Source organism: Strix uralensis, chromosome 4 (genome assembly GCF_047716275.1).
Source record: "Strix uralensis isolate ZFMK-TIS-50842 chromosome 4, bStrUra1, whole genome shotgun sequence".
In the NCBI taxonomy this organism is placed as follows: Eukaryota; Metazoa; Chordata; class Aves; order Strigiformes; family Strigidae; genus Strix; species Strix uralensis.
In genome coordinates this window covers 20,098,900-20,119,649 of record NC_133975.1, presented here as the reverse complement: position 1 = coordinate 20,119,649, position 20,750 = coordinate 20,098,900, and the positions used below count along the sequence as shown (strand labels likewise).

Genomic DNA, 20,750 nt, shown 5'->3' with positions numbered 1-20,750 from the left:
CAAAGAAACTAACCCTCTGGCTGCGAGCTTGGAATAAGTGCTTAAAATGCTCCCCTCGGGCGACGGGGGAGGGAAAAACAGGTTACAGGGAATGCTTTTTAAATAAGACGTTCGTGCCATAGAGAGCTACCCATCTAAAGTAAAAATGTTACCATGTTCTCCAGTATATTTTTCATACCTGGCAGAGCATGCATGCGGATTCTCAAGTCTTTCTGTCGTGTTTTAAATATTTGCAGCTTGCCATTGTATCCACTGATTTCTGTTTGCATATTGTAATTGCTGTTATCTTGTTTTGATTTCTTGGTAAAGTGGAATAGATATGGATAATTCATATGTCCTGTAGCTATTATGAGTCAAGGCTGTAAGTGGATGACTTTCTGGCTCCAAAGTCCTAATTGTTTCTGAGTAGCTGGAGTATCCTGTGGGTTGTTGTCTGGCTTGTAGCATGGGTCTCAGCTGCCGTAGCTTCGTTTTTCCATCATGTATTATTCCTAATGCTGCTAGGAGCTGATTGAGGAACCAGCTTATATGGAAATACTGAAGATTTATTTTAATCACTAGAGTTCCTGCAGTAATTTCAAGCTAGTAACAGAATAGATAATCTATGTCAATGACTTTTTCATAGTGCAGAGAAAAAAAAAAGAAAAAAGGTTTGATCTTAATATTAATTGTGTGGTGGATGGATTAACTGTGGGTAGGATTTTACCAACGTGCTCCTGCATTGCACTTCCTATAGCAGTACAGTAGCGTCTGCGTGCTGCTTTGGCTCAGGGGATCACCTTTACTGATCTAAAATATCGCAGGCGGCAGGTACTGGAGGCAGCTTTCATTTTTTGAATCATTGATGTTTGCTGTCAATGTAAAATGTATTATATTCTCGCTCGCATAATGACAGGACGGCGTGTTGCTTAATAAAGGCCTGCATCACTGTAACTGATCAGCATCCCCAGTGCTTCACAGCTTAATGAAGGTGATGTACAGTAAGGTTGCGAAGATTGATAGAAAGAATCCACATGACACACATTCTGTCAAGTCTCTCTTTCTTTCCTGGGTTCATCCCCTTGGCTGTTTGAAAAACTTGTTAAAAATAAAATGCAGATTATTTTTTCATTAATATAATTAATATGGCACAAGTCCAGTCATTTATTTTTTTTTTAATTTACCTTCAAAGGCACAAAAATGTCTAAAAGGTTAATGGAGAATTATACTTAATTATAATGATTCATTATCATCAGTGCAGTTAAGCTAATTTATTGTTTGCGCCTGAACTAAGAGAAAAAAAAGTCTGTTGGAGTGAAATAATGCACAGTAATTAGCCTTTTGTGTTTAGTGACTGCTTTATCCTCCTAAATGTTACTATAAAATTAAGGCTATAGTTATGGAATAACTATCATATCAAATAACGGTGGGAAGACAGTAAAACGTATGCTACCAATGCAGGTGCACCTGTTACAGATGTATAGGCAAACAGTAAATATCAGCATGTCAGATGAGGACAGTTTTAGGACATGGAGTGTTAAATCTGGCATCATCCAAAGGCCAAATATAAATTAATAACAGGAACACTTGCTACTAATGTGTCTCAGATTAGAAGCATAATGTCATATTCAGAAACATTGATTTTATTATCATGTCAACATTGGCAGAACATATATGCTTCATTTCAGCAATTAAATTTTTTTAGGTGACATTGCAGTCACTATAGGCAAATGAAAGCTGCAATGAGCAGGAATTTTTTTTTAATACCATTGTTTATGTTGCTTCAAAAGCCCACCATAGGAACTTAAAAATGCAGATTACCAAGAGTAAACATGTTTAAGTAGGTGGTTCACAGAGTGAAGCTATTTTTACAAATGAAAGCAGTAACAGATCAGCAGGATACTTTAGAAGTCTACGGTATCAGTTACAAGCTACTGACCTCCACAACACAAACCTGAGAATGATGCTGAGAATCTACCTTTTCAGTCAAAAACTAGATTATCCTTTAATGAGATCAGAGATTCCGGCCAGGCATCAAAAAAGGTCATCTCTGCATTGTAAGATTGCTGCCGGAAGGTTGTGTCTTGTGCTAAAGAAGAGGGAACTCTTTAATTTTTTTTTCTTTTTTTTTTTTTTTTCCCTATGACCAAAATAATGATAAAAAAATGATGTGCAGTGAAAATCACTTAAGTGGGGTTTTGACTTCTTAAAGTTCTGCAGCCCCTTAAATAATAGGAAGAAAAGCAACTGCTATTTCAGAGCCTCATTTTGCAGCCTCCCTGCTCCCTTGCCCCTTGGCCTGTTCCGTGATTATCTCGTAGTGTCCTGGTAGACGTAGAAGTTGTCTGGTAAATTATAGCTCGCACCAGCTGCACCGAGTCTTTGTGCCAACAGACAAAATCTTTGCTCACGGCTGCGCTGCTGCATCCAGCCCGCGCACTGCAGACGCACCGAGATTCCCAGGGACAAAAACCTCAATGAAATGCACCTTCAGCAGCTCTCGCTTGCATTATTGTAAAGGCAGTCCTTGCAAGAGTGACATAACGGGTATTGAGCAATTCACATCTGGGGACACTGTGTTAGTGCCCTACAGACATCTGTCTTCAGAAAGTGGCACTTTCTGGGTTGACTTCAGTCCAAATAGAAGTTGGGAAATCATTCAAACCGCCCAGTGAACTGACAGGAGTCAAGGAGGACCTCCTGTTAGCCATCCTTAACACAATGCTGGAAATACTCAGGGTGGAAGCCCTTAGACTCAGTTGACTTTAAATGGCTTTTAACCATTCAGCACCTGGTGCCTTTGCAGCTTTTTGTGTGTTTTGCAGTATACCCATATCAACATAGACGTTCAGAGATGAGTTACAAGGGTACATGGCACAGTGCAGGAGGAATTGCTTAACTGAGCAGAGTTGATGTATGGGACTTCACTATTTGCCAAGCTGTTAATACGTATTTTCCATAATTAGGAAATGGTTTTGGTGGATACTCTAACATTTCAATTGCTATGCTAAAGTGGATGTGTGTTATTAATTTTTTCTTGCTTAGTAGGTCAGTCAATACCCTATCTAGTTTTATACTAGCATATAAAAGGACACTTATTCCAGGTTTATTTGTATTTACTCTCTTCATAAGTCGTGGAGACAAAAGCATTTTGCACTGCTGAAGAGGATCCATGCAGACTATGTCTGCTACCTCAACCAAAATGTTTCACAGACCCTCTACGTTAGGATTACTGAATAAGAGGCTGCCAGAGGAGGAAAACCTATTTGGTCCCCTCCATGCAGCCGTTGTCTGGGAACACTGAGGAAACTGGCTGGAACCATATATGTGTTCACACCAAGCGAGTGAAAGGCTGTGTGAACTAACTACGCCTGTCACCCAAAGGTGAATATAGGGATATTTCAGAATGCACTTTGGTTGCCAGGACCCTGATGTATAACTGGGTGGGCTGAGGTCTGTGCATCATTGAGTGATTGGGGAAAGAGCACAGCAGCATCACTGACCTGTACTTTTTAATGCCCATATGGTAGCCACCATCATGAGTGACCTCAAGGATTACAGTGAGGATCTGTAGAAGTGAAAGTGTGACTATCTCCAGCTTGAGCTAGCCTCCAGGGCTGAAGGCTGTAACAGGCTGTGCCTCTTTAACCTGAATGCATCAGGAAATGCGTGACAGACCTTGCCCAGAGGTATTCGTCTGTAACTTCTACCTGCACTGGTTCACTCTGAAGCAGGAGAATAAGGCCATACTTTGGCCTCTGCTGTTGGATTTAATAAAGCTTTGAACATGATTGTTATCAAAGAGTATAGGGAGAAGGAAAGTCATTGCCCCTGGACAGAGATGTGATAGAGAAGGCAGCTTATGCCCTCCTGTTTCCCCCTCCCCTTTGCATACCTGTATAGAGCTAACAGTGGTCTAATACTTAGGTTTTTTTTTTTTCCAGAAAACAAAGTCAATTCTAGTGACCCTGTGCCATAGCTTAATCGAGGCTTAATTCTTATCACATGATATTATAGTTAATAGATTCCTGGTAATTAATGAAACTATTTCTGTGTTGCTGTTTCCTGCAGTGTGCTGCTCTGGTTGGTGAAGACCAGCCTCTTTGCCCAGATCTCCCAGAACTTGACCTGTCCGAACTAGATGTGAATGACCTGGACGCAGACAGCTTTCTGGGGGGACTCAAGTGGTACAGTGACCAGTCAGAGATCATCTCCAATCAGTACAGCAATGAACCCGCCAATATATTCGAGGTAAGGCAAGGTGATGCAAGTGCACATTGCAAAGTCCTTGCTTACTTTTCTTCTAATTTTTTTTAGCCTGGTGGGCAACAGTTTTACTGTTCTTCCCCCCATTAAGAGACAGCAAACCTGATGATGTGTGTTACGGATTCTGACTGGCTTCCTTAATCCTCATAATCAAAACCAGGCCTGCGATCTGGAAAGAGGGGGAAAAAAAACCTTGAAAGGAATTACGTGGAAATTTTGACTTTTGAAAGGATATGGCTAAAGAGTGTCTAGAGCGCACTGCCCTGTGGTGTCACGGCGAGGAGTTGCACAGTTGTCAGCTACAAAGAAAAACAGAAGTCGAAATGTGTTTGTTGTCTTCCACTTGCATTCCCTGGCAGAAAGTGGAGTTCAGCACATCAGCTAGTTGATGAGTAGTTGGAGCATTTCTAGTAAAGGTTTTTAATCACTCAGGGCCTTACTGTGCAAGGCACTTGCACACAAATTGAGAGGTCCTCATAGTTAATGTATAGGGGAGGAAAAGGGTGCATGTGGCAGAGAAGGCAGTGAGGGCTGTGAGTAGCTCAGGAACCAGCGCATTGTTTGGGATGTTTCGTAGATCTCTTGGTGGAGAGCAGTCTTAAAGTAAAAGTTGAAGGGTGGTAGGAGACATTTAAAGATTTTCTTTACAGTTCTGCCTTGAGGATCAGGGTGTATAAGAGGAGGGATACTGTCTCTTTATCTCTTTCTCCAGTCTTCTTTCTTTTGTTGTGTAAAGCCTTCATGATTCTCTGCCTTGTGGTTATGGGGCAGGCATGCCCTTCCTGAACCCTAACCTCCTTCCCTCCTTGATGATAGGAGATGCAATAGATCGTCCACTGACTGGGAAATTGAACAATAAATTGATTAACTGGCAGGAAGACCTTGTACAACAGCAAGCCACGGGTGCTGCCTCTCACATGGCAGGTGCCGCAGCTCCAGGAAGTACGGCTGGCCCGCTGGCTTGGGGAAGCCCCAAATTATCACAGTGGAGTTTAAAGGCTGGAAAAGATTAACTGAAACAGTGTAGTAAAATGCTTACCTAAGATGTCCTGAATGAAATCCTTTTTTGTATATAGTTCTAAACCCATGGTGATCTCCCTATTGCAGATGAAGTTACTCTGGATTTATAACGGATAGCAAAAACCAATCCTCTCTATTCAATTTCTATTATTTACACCCAAGTAACTTGGAATTTTATTCAAATCAAATTGAAATTAGCCCTGCAAAGCCCTGTGCTTAGGCCCTCTTTTTTTCATTAGTTATATAATGTTCTGTGCCTTGTTTTACAAAGTTTTCAAACCCTGTCTTGTTCTTGAATTGAAGTTGTACCGCCTCAGGGTACGGCATGTTGGTGTGCAGATTTGGATGGTTGGTAACAGGGAGGCAGTGGGGCAGAGGACACATTTGCAGCTAGCGTGGTAGAAAGTGGCTTTGCCTTTCTTATAACCGAGGAGACGTATTTCCCTCATTCATCAAAAGCTAAATTCAGAGGCTTTTTCTGTTTGGAAAAATCAGTTGAAGATGCAGACTTTCAAAGTGTAAGTTCCAGATAAGTAATATAATGAAGCATCTACCAACTCTAAGCACACATGCTGTTCCACTAAAACCAGTGGAACTTGAAGACAGAATCGTTGCTTGCCCTGTGTCTAACTGCCTGGCTGCACTGGTGGCCACAGCTGCCGAGTACAAAATTGCCTCAAATAGGTAGTGGTGATTCCCCTACACAACTTGTATAGGAATTGTCACTTCCTATATGAGACTATTCCCATTCTGAAAATCAAAGCATGTTGCAAACAGCAAGACAACCAGATAGACTTGTACTTAACCGCATTGGGAGATGGTGACACGAGGTACTGGTCATTACGTGTAACCTCTCACAGACACGTTTGGGTGCATCTGAGGATGAGCAGCCCCAGTGTGAAGAAATAGGTGGTATGCAGCTGGGGCAATGCATCTAGGTAGCAACCAATAGGTCAGAAATAACAGTTTGGAAATGAATTATGCTGCTTCTTTCCTAACAGGGAAGTTCTGTTGTCCTTTTTGCAAATGCCCGGATTTCCTCATACTCATCAGCTTCAGTTGCAGGCTGCATCGCTGTCTCTAACAGCACAGCTTGGCTCATACTTACCTGTAGAGACAAATTGTGCTCTAATAGCATTTTGCAATACTGTAGTGCAAAATTAGACTATTTTCAGCTTCATAGTATATTTACATTTCTTGGTTGCTTGGCCTAGGAAGATGGGACTGAAACAGTTACTTTCTCCTCCCATGCGTTAACCCTGTCCCCATTCTCCATCGTGCAGCTGGATATCTTGCACTATTTCTCGCCTCTGCCTGTCTGTAATGTGACGACTGGGGGTGCTCAAGAACAGAAGAAGATGTCTTCTTCCTCCAGAGACTATCTCGCGTACTCTGTGAGGAACTATTTATTTTAGCTGAGAGAATGGAAGTTTTGTGCAGTTTCCCATTTGGTAATCTCAAGATTTTTCCATATTGATCTGCGCTGGCTTTTCTTTTTAAAGAAAATAACTTTTCTTTTTTACTTTCTTTTCTCTCATATCATTGTGGGAGTAGTATGTTTTATCTAACCTTCCAGATGAGACCTTGTCATACAAAAATAGAAATACAGTCTGTTTGGGGTGGAAGGGAAAGAATGAGAATGGCAAACAAATGTTGGGAAGTACCGGAGCAGCGTTAATCGTGCAAGCTGTACAGTGTTAATTGCCAAACTTAATCTTGAATGAAGCACACACTCCCCTTTGAGGTATTAATGCAGTACATGTGGCATTGTCTAGGTGAGGGCCAGTGTTCAGAGTTCCTGGATGGCTCTGGTGCACTTTTTTTTAAGAAAGGCTTGTATTTCAGAAAGTGAATTTTCAGGCTTTCTGCAAATCATGTTCCTGGAAGCTTGCTTGAGCCAAGCACCCCCAAGCTTAAGACACTCCCAGTGGCACTGGGAGTCTCACGGATTAGAAATTAATAATAGTTACGGTAGCAACCAGGAGCCAAGTGAGATAAAGGTCCAATTAGTCTAGATAGCATGTAACTGTTGAGTATAAATCCCTGCTGTCGTCCGCTTAGGTGTGATGAGATACTGGCCTTCACCCTAGTATTAAAACACACCAGTATTTTGTAGACACACCTCATTCATCAGTGTGTTACTCTACTCACAAGCCAGCGTAAGCGATACTAGTCCCGAATCAAGCCTGTACCGTCTGCCCCAGCACAGAGGCTCTTATCAATGTGTATATATATGCATCTTATGAATTAGTTGATTTCTTTCTATTCACAGCTTGATCGCTTCTGTTTTTCACCTAGTTTTCTTTGCCTGTTGTTCTGACTACTGGAAAGATAAAATGAAGGAGTTCTTGCCCCTCAGGGCACTGTCTATTGACACAAGTTCATGCAAGTAAATAGTTAACAAGTCACCCAAGAGCAGTTATTTAGATGGTTCACTGCATCATTCACTTTCATGATCTGATTTTGGGAAGAACTAGACTTTAAAAATTTGTATTTGTAAAAAATTGATTTGGCTACTTCTAGAAAATCAGAATGATTAGTTTTTCATTCTCAAAGCCAATGCTATGTGAAAACGTGAACTATACCACTTAACATGGCATGAGTGAGAAGGCTTTTGTTCACAAAAACTCTGGTCCCCTGAGGTTTCTTCAAATATATCGTAACCTATCAGGTGAGGTTAGGCATATTTAAAATTGTTTATGACCCATGCCTAGCATTATGGAGAGAGAGGATATCTACGGTGGATATATCTCTTTGTTGGCATTGTTTACAAATAACTGATGTTAAGGGAAAATGCAGTCCATGGATAGGCAACAGCCTGTTAAAGTATAACAAACTTGTATAAAATCATAAAGATTTGTAAGTAAGCGTGGTATTCTCATACTTGGCAAAACACATTTTTAGCCTTTAAAAGGACCTTGGAAAACCCACACTTCTTGCAATTCTGTGGATTTCATTTATTTACATAATTCTGTATTCCAGAGAGATGCTCACCATATTGTATGACTTCATTTTTTAATTGCTTTGCATAGGTGTAGCTCAGGCTACTTCTCAAGACCGTGCTATGTGCTGTGTATTTGGAAAGCCTAAATAGGCTACTATGTTTTATTGTAAGCTGCCAAAAAAACGCTGTATTACAAGCAATGAGAATGTGGGGAAAGAAAGAGTTGCACAATGAAATGCGTACTGTCTTGCCCCTGGCAGCAGGGAAATTCATGGAGATAAATGATTTCTTACTTATTTGGAAGGATTTGCATCAGGAAGATGATGAGGGTTGAGGGGAACCTTAAACATGACCAGCGTAACTTGCATTGGTTCAAATTATAAACTCCCTCATGTTCTGTGGTGCTGCCAGTCTCTTTCACTATTTCAGGTTATTCATTCAAGGTTTGCAGCCAGATTGATTAATGAATTACCAGATCTTGCGTAAAATGACTTGGTCTGACTTTTAAACAACCACCAATGTTTTCTTTGCCAGTCTTGTGACTGGTGTTAATGGGTTTCCAGAGAGCTGAGCCTATATAGACTTTCTGTACTGGCCTCCCCTAGCATTTTTTCCACTTTTTAATTTTCTTCAAAACTAGTAGCCCAGGGCAGGCAGTTTAAAGAGATATAATCTCAGGGAAAAAAAGACATAGTAGTCAAATCCTTGATGGCTGATGCCCTTCAGTGCCAAATCAGCATGATTTATCATAGCCATCTATTCAGCACAACAGAGGCTGGAGGTGAGCAGCATGGTGTACCTCACACGATATGCATAACTAGAGCTCTGAACTTTGAAGGAAAGCCTCAGAGCTATTTGCAAAGTGCTGGTGCTTAGTGAATACTAAATTACATTTAGGAAATAGTCTACTGCTACCAGTTATACTTCATTTTTATTCTTGACACAGACACCTAAATCAGAGAACAGTAACATTTCAGAGATTATGGTAGCAGTTTGGGTATGTTCCAACACTATAATAGGATCAGAATTTTAAGGCCTTTTTTATTATTACCAATAGTCACTTAGTTTCTACTGCAGCGTACTTTGTAGGGAATTACAGCTTTTACTAAAAAGATTAAAATGCTATTATGCAAATGATTGCAGTATGTTATTATGTTTACAAATTAACATCCATGGCTCAACACACAAATTAACTAACTATTCCATCTATATTATTAAGGATTTAATAAAGTAACTGTTGATAAAAATGAGGAGCTTGGAACAGTTAATAGGAACTGATTGTGATTTAACATAGAACTTAAACATTGTGTTTAATGTTCTAGATGGTATAATAGCAGAATAAAGCTTATCAAAGTGCTTAAAAGAACTGAGATTGTGTGAACGCCATAGCAGCATGTCTGAGGCCTCAGAGAGCAGAAACTAAATAGCTCTGGGCAGTAATGTAGAGTGGGCAGCATATCCATGAATCTGAAGGTAGCACAGGACCATCTTGTATCAACATGTAGTTTCCTGCTCTAATAAGTATGTTTTTTGAAATTCAGATTCATACACATTGAATGTTTTACATGATAAGCACATGTAGGGTACTTGGGAGCTTGTGTCCCTCTAAAATGCATCCTGTAATGCAATGCTTCTATGGCAAATGGGATTTCACTGCAGAGAGTATCGCTGTATGGCAAAAAAGGGGAAGGCTGACTTCAGGCTGAGATGACTTTACGAATAGTGCTGCAAATTGCTGTTCCTAGCAGTTCATAAGAGATCATAAAAGCAAACAGATAAGAGCTACTGAGGTCCTAGAGAAATGAATGTACAGTGTGTGGTTACAGGATAGATTTACTAGGGAAACAGACAACATTGTAGGTTTAATACAACAATAAACGTAAAAGGCAAAAGATGCAGATTTGGGATAGGAAACTTTATCAGAAAAATAAAAGTAACAATGTGTCGTAAAAAACGATTGTGAGACTAGGAGAAAGACCCTCAATTCCAGGGGAAGAAAATAGCAGAGGCAGGGCAAAAGTGCCGAGAATTTTTATATTCCTAATGGAGCAATATCATGTTTCTTGTGTGTTCAAATGAGTTACCTTTTCCAGTGTCTCTGGCCTGACTCAGATTTCTGCATCTACTAAATAGGAGACCAGCACAATAACATTACATCTATGGGGATGATGTATGTAAGCTATAATCTATGACTAGCTATGCTGACATTTAAAAAGGCTCAAGCAGTAAGTGGAATTTATTTTACTCGAAGCAGCTGCTATGTAATTGGGAAGAGTTTATGCAAATGCTCTGTATCTAGTGTTAGCAAGGTGTGCTGCTGCTCCCTTTTCTTTCCCACTTGAACAAACTACAAACTGTTTAAATGCGTCTCTGTTTTAATGCAAGAACCTTGCATGTTGGCTGAAACCTTCAGGCAGGAAAGAAGTCCCAAATGAGCAAAAAAAAATGCTTTGAGAGCTTGTTGTTTGATGTACGAGGCCACCAAGACCATTCCCCAGGCGTGCAATCAAGAAAATGCAACTGATCCCCTTCACAGTCCTATTAAGGAGATACTTCACCTGGAGCAGACGTGGCTTGAGATACTCATCGTGTCTCTGCTCTGCTGAGCACCTGTCCTTTTTGCAAGAGAGAAGGCTAACACTCACCAGAACAGTAGTGAGCTAATTAGGTCATTAGACGAATGTCTTGGCCAGTGTTAAAACCAGCCCTTGAGGACACCGTGTTACACTGTGTTCCCACTGGCTACATATCTAAATACAAACTGGTGTCAGCTGCCATGCAGACAAAAATGTAATAGCCTCCTTTCACAGAGGTCATCTTAAATCCACTTTGGTCACAGTCACACTCCACATCTGTTTTAGTGAGATGCAGCTTCTTAAGGTGGCATTTGGACTTCATAAGCACGCAAACAACTGAGCTATAAATTGCTACTGCTGGAGTTATTTTGAATAAGTGTATACTGTTTCATATTTATAATGGTGAGGCTTCATAATATTCGCAGTGAATATATAACACAGATCAGTTCAACAAGCATGAAATTGTATGTTGTCAACTTGTCACATAAATAGAGCCATATTCTAGCTTACGATAATGTTGAACTAAATATTTTCTCCCTAGAACTGCAGAGAGGGACACAGAAAAGTGGGACAGTAGCTCTGTCTTTTGTTAGAATAAGACACCCAGAATCATTGCTAGTGGGAAGTAAATATTTCTGATAAGATTCTTCTGGTTTCTTCTTCCCCATTTGCTTAACAACAGCAACAGAAAAGTTTGCCTTTCTTAGACAAATGCTAATTGGCTAAACTGTTAAATTTATTTCCCTTAATGGTTTTATTTCTAGTGTAACCTCTTTTTTTTTTTTTTTATTGTTGCTATTTTTGCACGGTGCATCATTGCTAATTGCTACTAAACACTCCATCTTAACCCTGGCATGCTCTTCCCCTGCTGCCCCATCCCACTTAACATTAACTCAAGCCCATGCCATTACAGAAGGATAAAATCATAGCAAGGCTTAATTTAGGATTTTTTTTTTCTTAGTGCTGCTAAGCAATTGTGCATGCGTAGGTCAGGAGGAGGAAATTGCGTGGAGCAAATTTGTTGCAGGAAGAAAGTTTTAGTATTGAATCATGTTGACTATTTTTTTCCCCATGAGCAGAAAAAAGTACAAGGAAGAGAGAGTGTGTGTGTGTATGTGTGTGTCTGTGAAAACTTATACACTTGTAGCTCTTGTTATACTACAGTGGTTAATACTCAGATGCACCAGAAATTTGCAACCTTTCTGGAGGAGTGCCTTTTGCCAGCTTTTTGGGCCTGTTTTCCTCCAGTGTCTGGTTTTTGTTTCATTAGCTCTGTGCAGGTGCATACAGGATCATAATGCCTCTGTTTGCAAGTGACAGACTGCAGCATTAGCACGCATGGGCATCTGACACTGCGCACGCACCCTCAGCGTGGTTTCAGGTCTTGGTGGAAATCAGCCCCTTTGCAATGTGTAGTTGGTGGCTTTGGCTGAGTTTTCTGTTCTGACACAACAGAGCAACAGCCTTACTTCATAATGATTGAGAAATTAATTAGGACTTTGTGGCAGTGATGAGTCTGAAGGGCCGTGATCGGAGTTTGCTTTTTACTCCGTGCAGTAATCACTGAGTTTTGTTTATAAAAGCACAAAACCAAAACGTGTTGAGATTTTGGTGTTGTCATGAAGCCTGAGCTGTGTAATACTTCCATTTCCTCACACGCATCTGTGCTTTTGGGCTTTACTGTGAGTAACACAATGGGGTGCTGGTCCATAACGGGTACTTCTAATCTCTAAGACTTCAGAAGAACAGAGTATTTTCTCTGAGTTGCTGCGGTGGCAGCCTTGGGCAAGTGTTGTTGACTTGTTGATTTATGACAGATTTGAGTTGCCTGAACTGCTCACAGTCATCTAGCTCACCACATGAAGTTCAGGAGGATCGGCCCTTCCAAGCACATTACAGGGTTAGAGGTGTCAAATGGGCAGAGAGAACTTCCTACACCTCTACACTTCGTCTGCTACCACATCTGCTCCTTGAGGGCACAGCGATATTAAATCTTCATAGGGATTTGGAGGGGCAGTCCATTAAGTGGTCTGATGGACTGCATATCTCCTACAGGAGATACACTTCTGTGAAAACAGAGAAATTGGGTGGAAAACTTGTTTCTCACCCAAGAGATTACTTGCAAGGAGGTGGTGATAACTGTTATCTGGAGGATTGGTTTGGTCAGAGGAACGTTCTGCTTCTGTATGAACTGCTAGAAGAAACACTGGGAGTTTTCTACTGCGGTGGTAATTTCTCCTGGAGGGAACTCAGAATGGTTTCTGAAAGTACTCCTAAACCTTTGTGAAAAAAACAACTGTTCTTCTCCCAAGTTGCTGTTCAGGCATTGACATAATGATTCAAGAACTGTGTCAGAGAGTGCAGGTAATACACATTATGGAAGTGAGACTTCTCACTGGCATTTTGACTTTGGTGAGAATGATGTGAGCTTGCACATTTCCACAGAGCAGTCAGTGACCGTAAGTGAAAAGCAGGTATGATCAGAGTTTAGAAGTCTTCTAGTGTTCAGGATTTATGTGGGATTATTTCTAATATGCATCAGTTGACTAGCTGCATGCAGCTATAATGTGCTCCAATCTGCCAGGCCCTGTGGGTTGAGCCTAAGTGAAGAGGACCTTGGGTCTATTGTCTCCTCTTCAGGAGGGCTTGTTGGTGAGGTGTGGCAACCAAGTAGTACAGGTGACAATCTGGTTGCTAAAGGATGAAGAACAAACTTGGAGCAGGGGAGGGCTTTGCAGAATCACAGAATGGTTGGAGTGGGAAGGGGTGTTGGGAGGTCATTTAGTCCAACCTCACCTTCTCGGGGTGGGGGGGCACTTAGAGCAGGATGTTGAGGAATTATTTCTGCGTTCCTCTGTTGCTGCTTCTCCCTCCTTAAAATGACACTTGATTAGGACTGGTAATGAGTTCCTGACCCCATTTGGTAAATTTTACACTATAGTCTTAAGCAACTATGGAATCTCCAGGAGGCATGTCTGTATATATCAAGAAGCCCATCACAGGCAAATCCTAGTTTTCAGAGGAGGATGAGTGGCAGAATGTTCTCAGTCTGGCCTCGGTTTTCATGTCAAATTTTCATGTAAGGAAACCTCTTGGGCGGGTCGTTTGCTTGTGCATTTTCACAGGCTTGTTGTCAGACTAGTGAAATCTTAAAGTTGTCAGGTAAAAAAGGATGCATGTGCAATTATATAAATAAACAAAAACCTAAGTGCATGCTTGCTGACGTCTGGTTAGATGTGCCCTGTAAGGCATTTGACCCTCTGGGCGTGCACAAAAGGAGCAATAGGCTTTTATTTCTAACTATCTGGGGGAAAATTATGCCTTTTTGAAATTCTTTTTCTGGTTTTGTTTTTGCTTTACTTTTTTCCCCCCACCAGAACTGGTGTGGATTTTCTTGGCTATATTGACTGTCCTTAAAAGCCCGGCAAGCACTCTTCACACTAGTATGAAGATATCAGGCAAAACATTACCAATTGTCACCTCAATTGTATCTGGAGAAAAGCCAGAAAAATTTGTGGCGGTTTTTTCTAAGGCATAAGAAAATATCACACTGTCCTTAGCACTGCAGAGACATTCATCCATTTCCAGTGAAAGAGTGTCAAACTGCTTCTGCTTGTACGTGATGGGAGTGTTGCCATCTCTTGTCATTTTCTTTGCTGTTGATCCCACTCTTGCATAGGAAGGGTCAGGTCAAATGCCTCTCTGGAGACCAAGTCTCCCATTTGCGGCAGGAAATCACTCAGGCGGAGAGGATAACGTTACAAAACAGAGGCTAACGTTACAAAACAGCTCTGCCGCCTCTGGCACAGTCTAGAGCATCACAGACCAGTAACTCCTATCATGTCACTCTTGCAGCACCTTATTATCTATGTTTTTCTGTAAATCCGATCCGAGACTGTCATTACCAGTTTCAGGTAGGTGAACACCATCTGGGTGAAATAACCATGTGCCAGTGATGGGCTGGAGAGGGCTCTTGTTAGTTAATCATCCCTACCTTCCCTTTGATGAGTTAATTTGTCTGTTGAGCCATGGAGGAGCCCCCAAGAGCTCCCAGGAGCTCCTTGTTAAAATTCTGCCAACAAATGGGAAGATAGGGATGATTTCATTCTTTTTGCTGGAGCCTGTGCTATCTATGATATTGCTAAATCATCCATAATGCATAACTTTCTATGCAATCTTTTTGTTACAGTTCTGGTGGCACATTATTTCTTTGTGCATTTACTTTTTAAACATTGTTACTGGATACCTAACCCTCCTGAAAATCTTATCCCATGAATTAAGGTTAATTGCAGTACTTCCACGTGTAGCTGGTGTGCCAGATTCCTTAGCTGTGATGCCAGGCCATTTTTTTTAAATTTTTTTTTTTTTCTGCCCAGTTACTAAATACAGTCTTTATTTACTTGTCTCATGGCTATGCCTAAAAACCATGTAGTAGGGGGATAGTGTCTTTGTATGTACTAGTGACCAGCCCATCTCTGTTTCACGGTGTGCACTTTGAAGTCCTTGGAAGGAACAAAGGTAGTGAAAGAAGAAAAGAGCTGGTCCTTGGGGCTTGTGAGTGAGGATAAACTCCAGTTATTCTTCCTTCAGAGGCCTGGGAGCACTACTGTCTAACTGGGCTCCTCTTATCTCCCAGCCAGCTGGAGGCAGTTACAGCCTGCTGAACTTGCCCAGCACAGGGAATAAAGTTCTAACCTACAACACAGCTAGGAGATGCTAGCTTGAAGTTGCAGTTGTGTCAACGTGATTTGGGACTACCAAACTTGGGGAGAAGCTGTCTTAAGTAGTACATCCCAACATGGAGACTTGTTTATCTTCAGACCTAAGAAGAAGAAGAATTAAATTTAAAACATTAGAAAAACAAACCAACCAACCCGAAAAGACTAGGAAGCTAAGAAATACTGTCATTTGGAAGATGCTCTCCTCCCTTTTTAACTAGTAGACAGGGCTTGTTAGCTCTAATACAGTGCTCTTACAGCCAGATCAGGACTAGCTCTTGCAAGGCCATAAGTATGCCTCTGCAGAGTGCTGATGGGTGCTGTGGGTGGATTTATTAGCTTTTGCTCGATATTGATGTTTCTCCTAGTCTCTGTTCTGAGAGAAAGCAAACCTTTCCTGCAGGAACACAGGGAAAGTGATGGAGGGACACTGAAGTAAATCTGGAAGAGTCAGTTGGCATCCTAACAGGCTATAAGCTCTGGCTAGAGGCGACAGTAACATACCAAGCAGTTTTCTGTAGAGTTAGTTGGTATTTCTGTACTGTGTTTTCAGAACTGGGTTGGGAAGAATTATTTGGCTGTGTCCTGTACAGACCCAAATGGTGTCCAAGAATCTGCACTCTGCTGTGACTGCCCAGGGAGGTTCCCCAGAGTACCAGGGAGCAGGAATTATGTCAGGGTCTCCACACTGAGTCAGTTCAAGTCCAGTATGGTCAGAGTTAATAGGCCACGGAGGGCTAATTCTCCGCTGGACCATCAGCACTGCCTTATACGCCGCTGCCAGCACTTGCAGCTCTGTGAATACAGTCCAAATGCACTTGAACTGCCTCTCTGTGGACCCTGTCTGGACCCAAGAGGGCTTGTTAGGGGCAGCCCCGTGCTGCGCAGAGGTGGTTGTTCTCTTTCTGGATCTCTCACAAGATTGGACTTGTGAAACTTCAATTTTTAGACCCAAAGCTAAAGAAGGAAAAAGACTTGTCCCTAAACTTCAACCTATAATAGTTCCTATTTCATAATCTGTGTTTTTGAAAACTGTGTATATATGTTCTTAAAGATGTGCCTTGGCCCAGCAGGCATGTCAGTAACTTTTTAGAAAATGGCTTTTTTGGGTATTGGGCTTTTCTGTCAGTCCAGCTTGAAACATCCAGGAATTCTGCCTTCTCAAGCGTGTTGTATGTAGCAGGAACCTCAAACTGGACCCTTCCACTTGATCTCCCATTATTCCCTCCTACACGATCACTCCAGCTTGCCCTCCAGCACTATAACGTTAGCTATTTGCCACAGCTTCTGTCAGCTTGCTTTTTTCCCCAACCCGAATTCATAGGGATGAACAAAAATCCACTCGTGTCTCTTGTCCTTCCCTACACCTGCTTCTGAGAGTGCAATGACAGATACCAGCTTTATTGTGTGCCATTGTTACTGCTCTGTTTACAGCAGATTTAAGAGTTTACATTAGGCCACAGTGTTATCTTCCAGTTTTCCTAATTCTATCTGCTGGCAACCCCAGCTATGTGGCTGGGGTGGCTGCCCCTGTCCTAAAGGAATTTGTGTCAATTTCTGCAGGGACAAATCCTCCCTGCACTAAACCGCTTTACAGTGTTTGCTCAAATGGAAATTTTGACAAAGACGTTCTGTCCACATCCACCAGAAGAGATTGCCTTTTTTTTCAGATGCACTTGGAGGTAGATGTGTTGGAAGCTGCCTGTACCTGGCTGATAACTGAGACTGAGCATCTATGTAGCACGATCCATGCCCTTTTCTAATTTGTCTTTGAATGACAAATGGGTCTTCACTGAGTCAGCAAAAGAAGAGTAGAATTCAGTAGAATTCATTGCCCTTCTATCCCTTTTAACAGAGCGGCTAGGTTTTCTCAATTCTTTGCCAAAATCAGTCTTTAAAAGAGCTCTTATAAAGACATCCCTCAAATGTATTGTCCAGAACTGCATTATATTCTCTAGTCGTTTCCGATCAAGACTCATCATGTACTGTTATTTCTTTAGAATCCCTCCCTAACCATACTGGTATATTCCCAAAAAAACAGAATTCACATCTTTGTGAAAATCAAAGTTGCAGGGATTTGGAGATAGTCCACATTAGTCCTCATCACTGTTTCCCCTAGAGAGTCAAATCTAAGAGGTGAGTATAGATGACCTCAAAAAAGAAAAGCAGACTTCTGCGTTTCACGCAGGAACCATACACAGGTTAGGTGAGGTCCGTCTGAGAGGCTTCAAGATGAGAATTTGGTCAAATCTTGCATGGTTTCAGTTTTCATTGCAAGTGCTCTGTTCAGTTCTAAAATGCTATCTTCTTTAACTTTGAAACTGCTAACTGGTAAGCCAAACCTTTCTCATGGGAGAGGCCTTAGCAAAATAACTGTGTGTGTGAGGAACATGGCAGGACAGTAGCGTGGTGTAATAACATGATTGTTTTCAATAGCGAAGTGGTCAAAATGATGATAGACTTGGATTTATAACCTACAAAATATTGCTGACTGCTGTGTAAATGTTTGAATCCATCTGAATTGTTTCTGTGCAAAGAAAATGCGTCTCCCGGTGCCAAATTTGTACACTCCCAACATTCCTAGAGATGTCTACCTCCTACTTCCGGACTACTTGTACCTTTGGATATGTACAGGTGGCCTTTCTGGTCCTGATAGCTACTCAACTAATGAAGGATCAGGGCCACTTCACCTGATGTTCTCCCTCTCTGGAATCCAATAATTGTTTTGCATCAAGATGTAATTGTACCTATAGGTATTAGACAAACCTGCTAATTCAGACTCTGTAAGTCTTGAGTATCTTCCCAAATTGCATTCCATGATTTGGTTAGATTATATCTTATCTCTAACCTTCTTACTTCAATAAACACACAGTATCTAGCCTGTCTTCTCCCACCTTATACACAAGGAAAATCATCAGGACTTAATCTGTTGCTGGCATTAATGGCACAATTCTTCATCCTAATTCCAATTCACTCTGCCTAATATCCCAGAAATGCCTTTGAGAAAGTATTTTATCCCTGTTTCTGTGCCAAAGACACTTTCTTCCTCCACCACTGCTGTCTGACTTCCTACAGACTTTGTAGTGACCTTTGCAGGCTGTGGTAGGTGACACGGTCTTAGATAGGAAAGTCCACAAGCGAATGCCACATCTCAGGCTGTCGGTTCAGCTCAGAAGGTCCCTAACAGCAGATCCCTGATCTTGAGCTATTACTGTAGCCAGAAAGTGTGGTCTCTTCACTAACAAAGGAAAGAATGGAAAAAGTATACAGTAAAAAGGGGAGCAGCAACACAACAGCTTTTTTCCTCTCTTTTTCTGTCTGGCAGGTGGTTGGAAATTGCAGACACCCTGTGCACTGCCCTCCCGTGGGCTCCACTCCTTGGGGCCTGTGTGCAATTAAAGCTGCTGTCATGGCAGCCTGACGGGGACAAACAGGTTGCTTTTGTGAATATTTTTGTTTCTAAGTACCATCCAAATTCTAAAGTAAAATGTTTTCCTACTTGGCTTATAGTAATTTGAGAATCTTTGAGATGAAGCTCTGCTGAACCCTCAGTTCAGTTTCTCCTGCTTATCTTTCCTTGGGGCAAACCTGTCTGACTATCTGTACCGGTAATGACTTACCCAACCAGCTTTGGATGTTTTCTGGTTTTTATCTTCCCAAAGTAAGTTACACTAAGAGAGGGCCCCACTCAAACAATACGTTCTGTGGACCATTTGTTTTTCCAAGATGCTTACTGAGTAGCTGTTATATTATAGCCTCTTCCTCCTGTCTTTTTGAGGGGTTGGCCCAGCTTTTCATGTTTATCTGGATGGTGTCTGTGCTCACTTTTTGACTCAGTCATGACCATGTTCCTTCCCACTGGTCCAAACTTGTCTCTTTTGCTGTTGTGTGCTGATGTTCTCCCTAACATCCACTACGTCATACAGGTATCCTGTGGCTTTCTGGTACGGAGGTACATCTTACACACCAGCCTTGCTCTGTTGTGGTCAGTCTCTGTGTTAACTTTCTCTGGAAAACTCCATTCTGGAATGTCAGTAATAAGTGAGCAAATTTGATGGGGACTTTTTCTGTACAAAAAATGGCAAAATCACCAAGTTCCATAAATGCACAAAATGACCCTCCCCTTAGTTATGTTGCTGTGACCCCAGCGCTCTTGATAAACATTTTTCAGACCTCTTGTGTCAACTGGAAGCTTGGCTGCAAGTGCTTTGGGACAGGGACTGTATACACTGTTGTCATTGGTGAAATGTTGTCCCCTGCTTGGAAGGGGAGGCTGGTGTTGCTGGTTGGAACCCTGCCCTCCACCATGCGCGTGGGCGCTCTCTGGCCTGGAGAAGTTGATTAATCTCTGCATATCAAATCCCCAGCTGTAAAGCAAGACCTTTCTTGGTCTTGTCTGTTTGAATTGTGAGTACTTTCTGCAGATACTTTCCCTTACAATGTGACTGGAGATCATTCAGTGCAATAGGACTGTTGTCTTGGTAGTGCTAGAGTAACACTTAACCAGGAGAAATTTAAACTGCAGGAGGTGGATAGTAATGTTAATCATCTCATCATAATGAAGATGGACCATTATTTTTGCTGTGTGACTGTGGAAGGAAACGCTCAGAAATAGATGGCTAAAATCACTGAGTGCATCTTTTCAAAGACAGGGCTTGCTCAGCAGCCAGGTGACAACAGACATGTTGTTTATTGGACAGAGAGGCTGTGAACTTAACTTCTGACTCAAAAAGAAAACTTGCTTCCCAAATGAAGACATATGGAGGGTTTTAATGGCAGTTGCAAGACACGTGGCTAGGTTATGCCACTATGCGTGAGCTCATAAAGGCACTGGGTATATATCTGATGAGAGAATCTGTGAATTCCACCACCATTTAAGAGTGAAAACATTTCTCACCCTGAAAAGAGAGTCAAAGAAAAATTGTGTCTGAGAGGCCAGGCTCTGCTAGCTCCGCGACAGTTGAATGCAATGCCTGCCCAGTAAAGGAAGGAACTTCAGTTCAGCTACATGGTTTTAGCTTGACCTTGCCCAGCGTTAGTATGTAGAAGTTAGCCTTATCAAGGTGGGGTTTTTAAATTACGTTAAAAGTGACTCATACTAAAAAGTTGCAGAAAAAACAGGGAAGGAAAAAGTTCTGGAAAATGGGCTAAAATACATGTCTGAGTCAGTTTTCATTTGGTACTCTTGTTACGGCAGTCATCCAGGTGCCAAGACCGGTGTAGTACGTGGGACGTCATGTGGAAGGC

The 20,750-nt window shown here is 41.7% G+C and overlaps 1 protein-coding gene across 2 annotated transcripts in view; it reads left to right on the top strand.

Annotated features, from left to right (window-relative positions):
- The window catches only part of PPARGC1A (PPARG coactivator 1 alpha), a 374,168-nt gene that overhangs the window by 307,944 nt on the left and 45,474 nt on the right, over positions 1 to 20,750 (top strand). For both annotated transcript variants that reach the window (XM_074865908.1, XM_074865910.1), the window contains exon 2: positions 4,051 to 4,230. In XM_074865908.1, the coding sequence (XP_074722009.1) occupies positions 4,051 to 4,230 (180 nt within the window). The remainder of the gene's footprint in view (positions 1 to 4,050; positions 4,231 to 20,750) is intronic.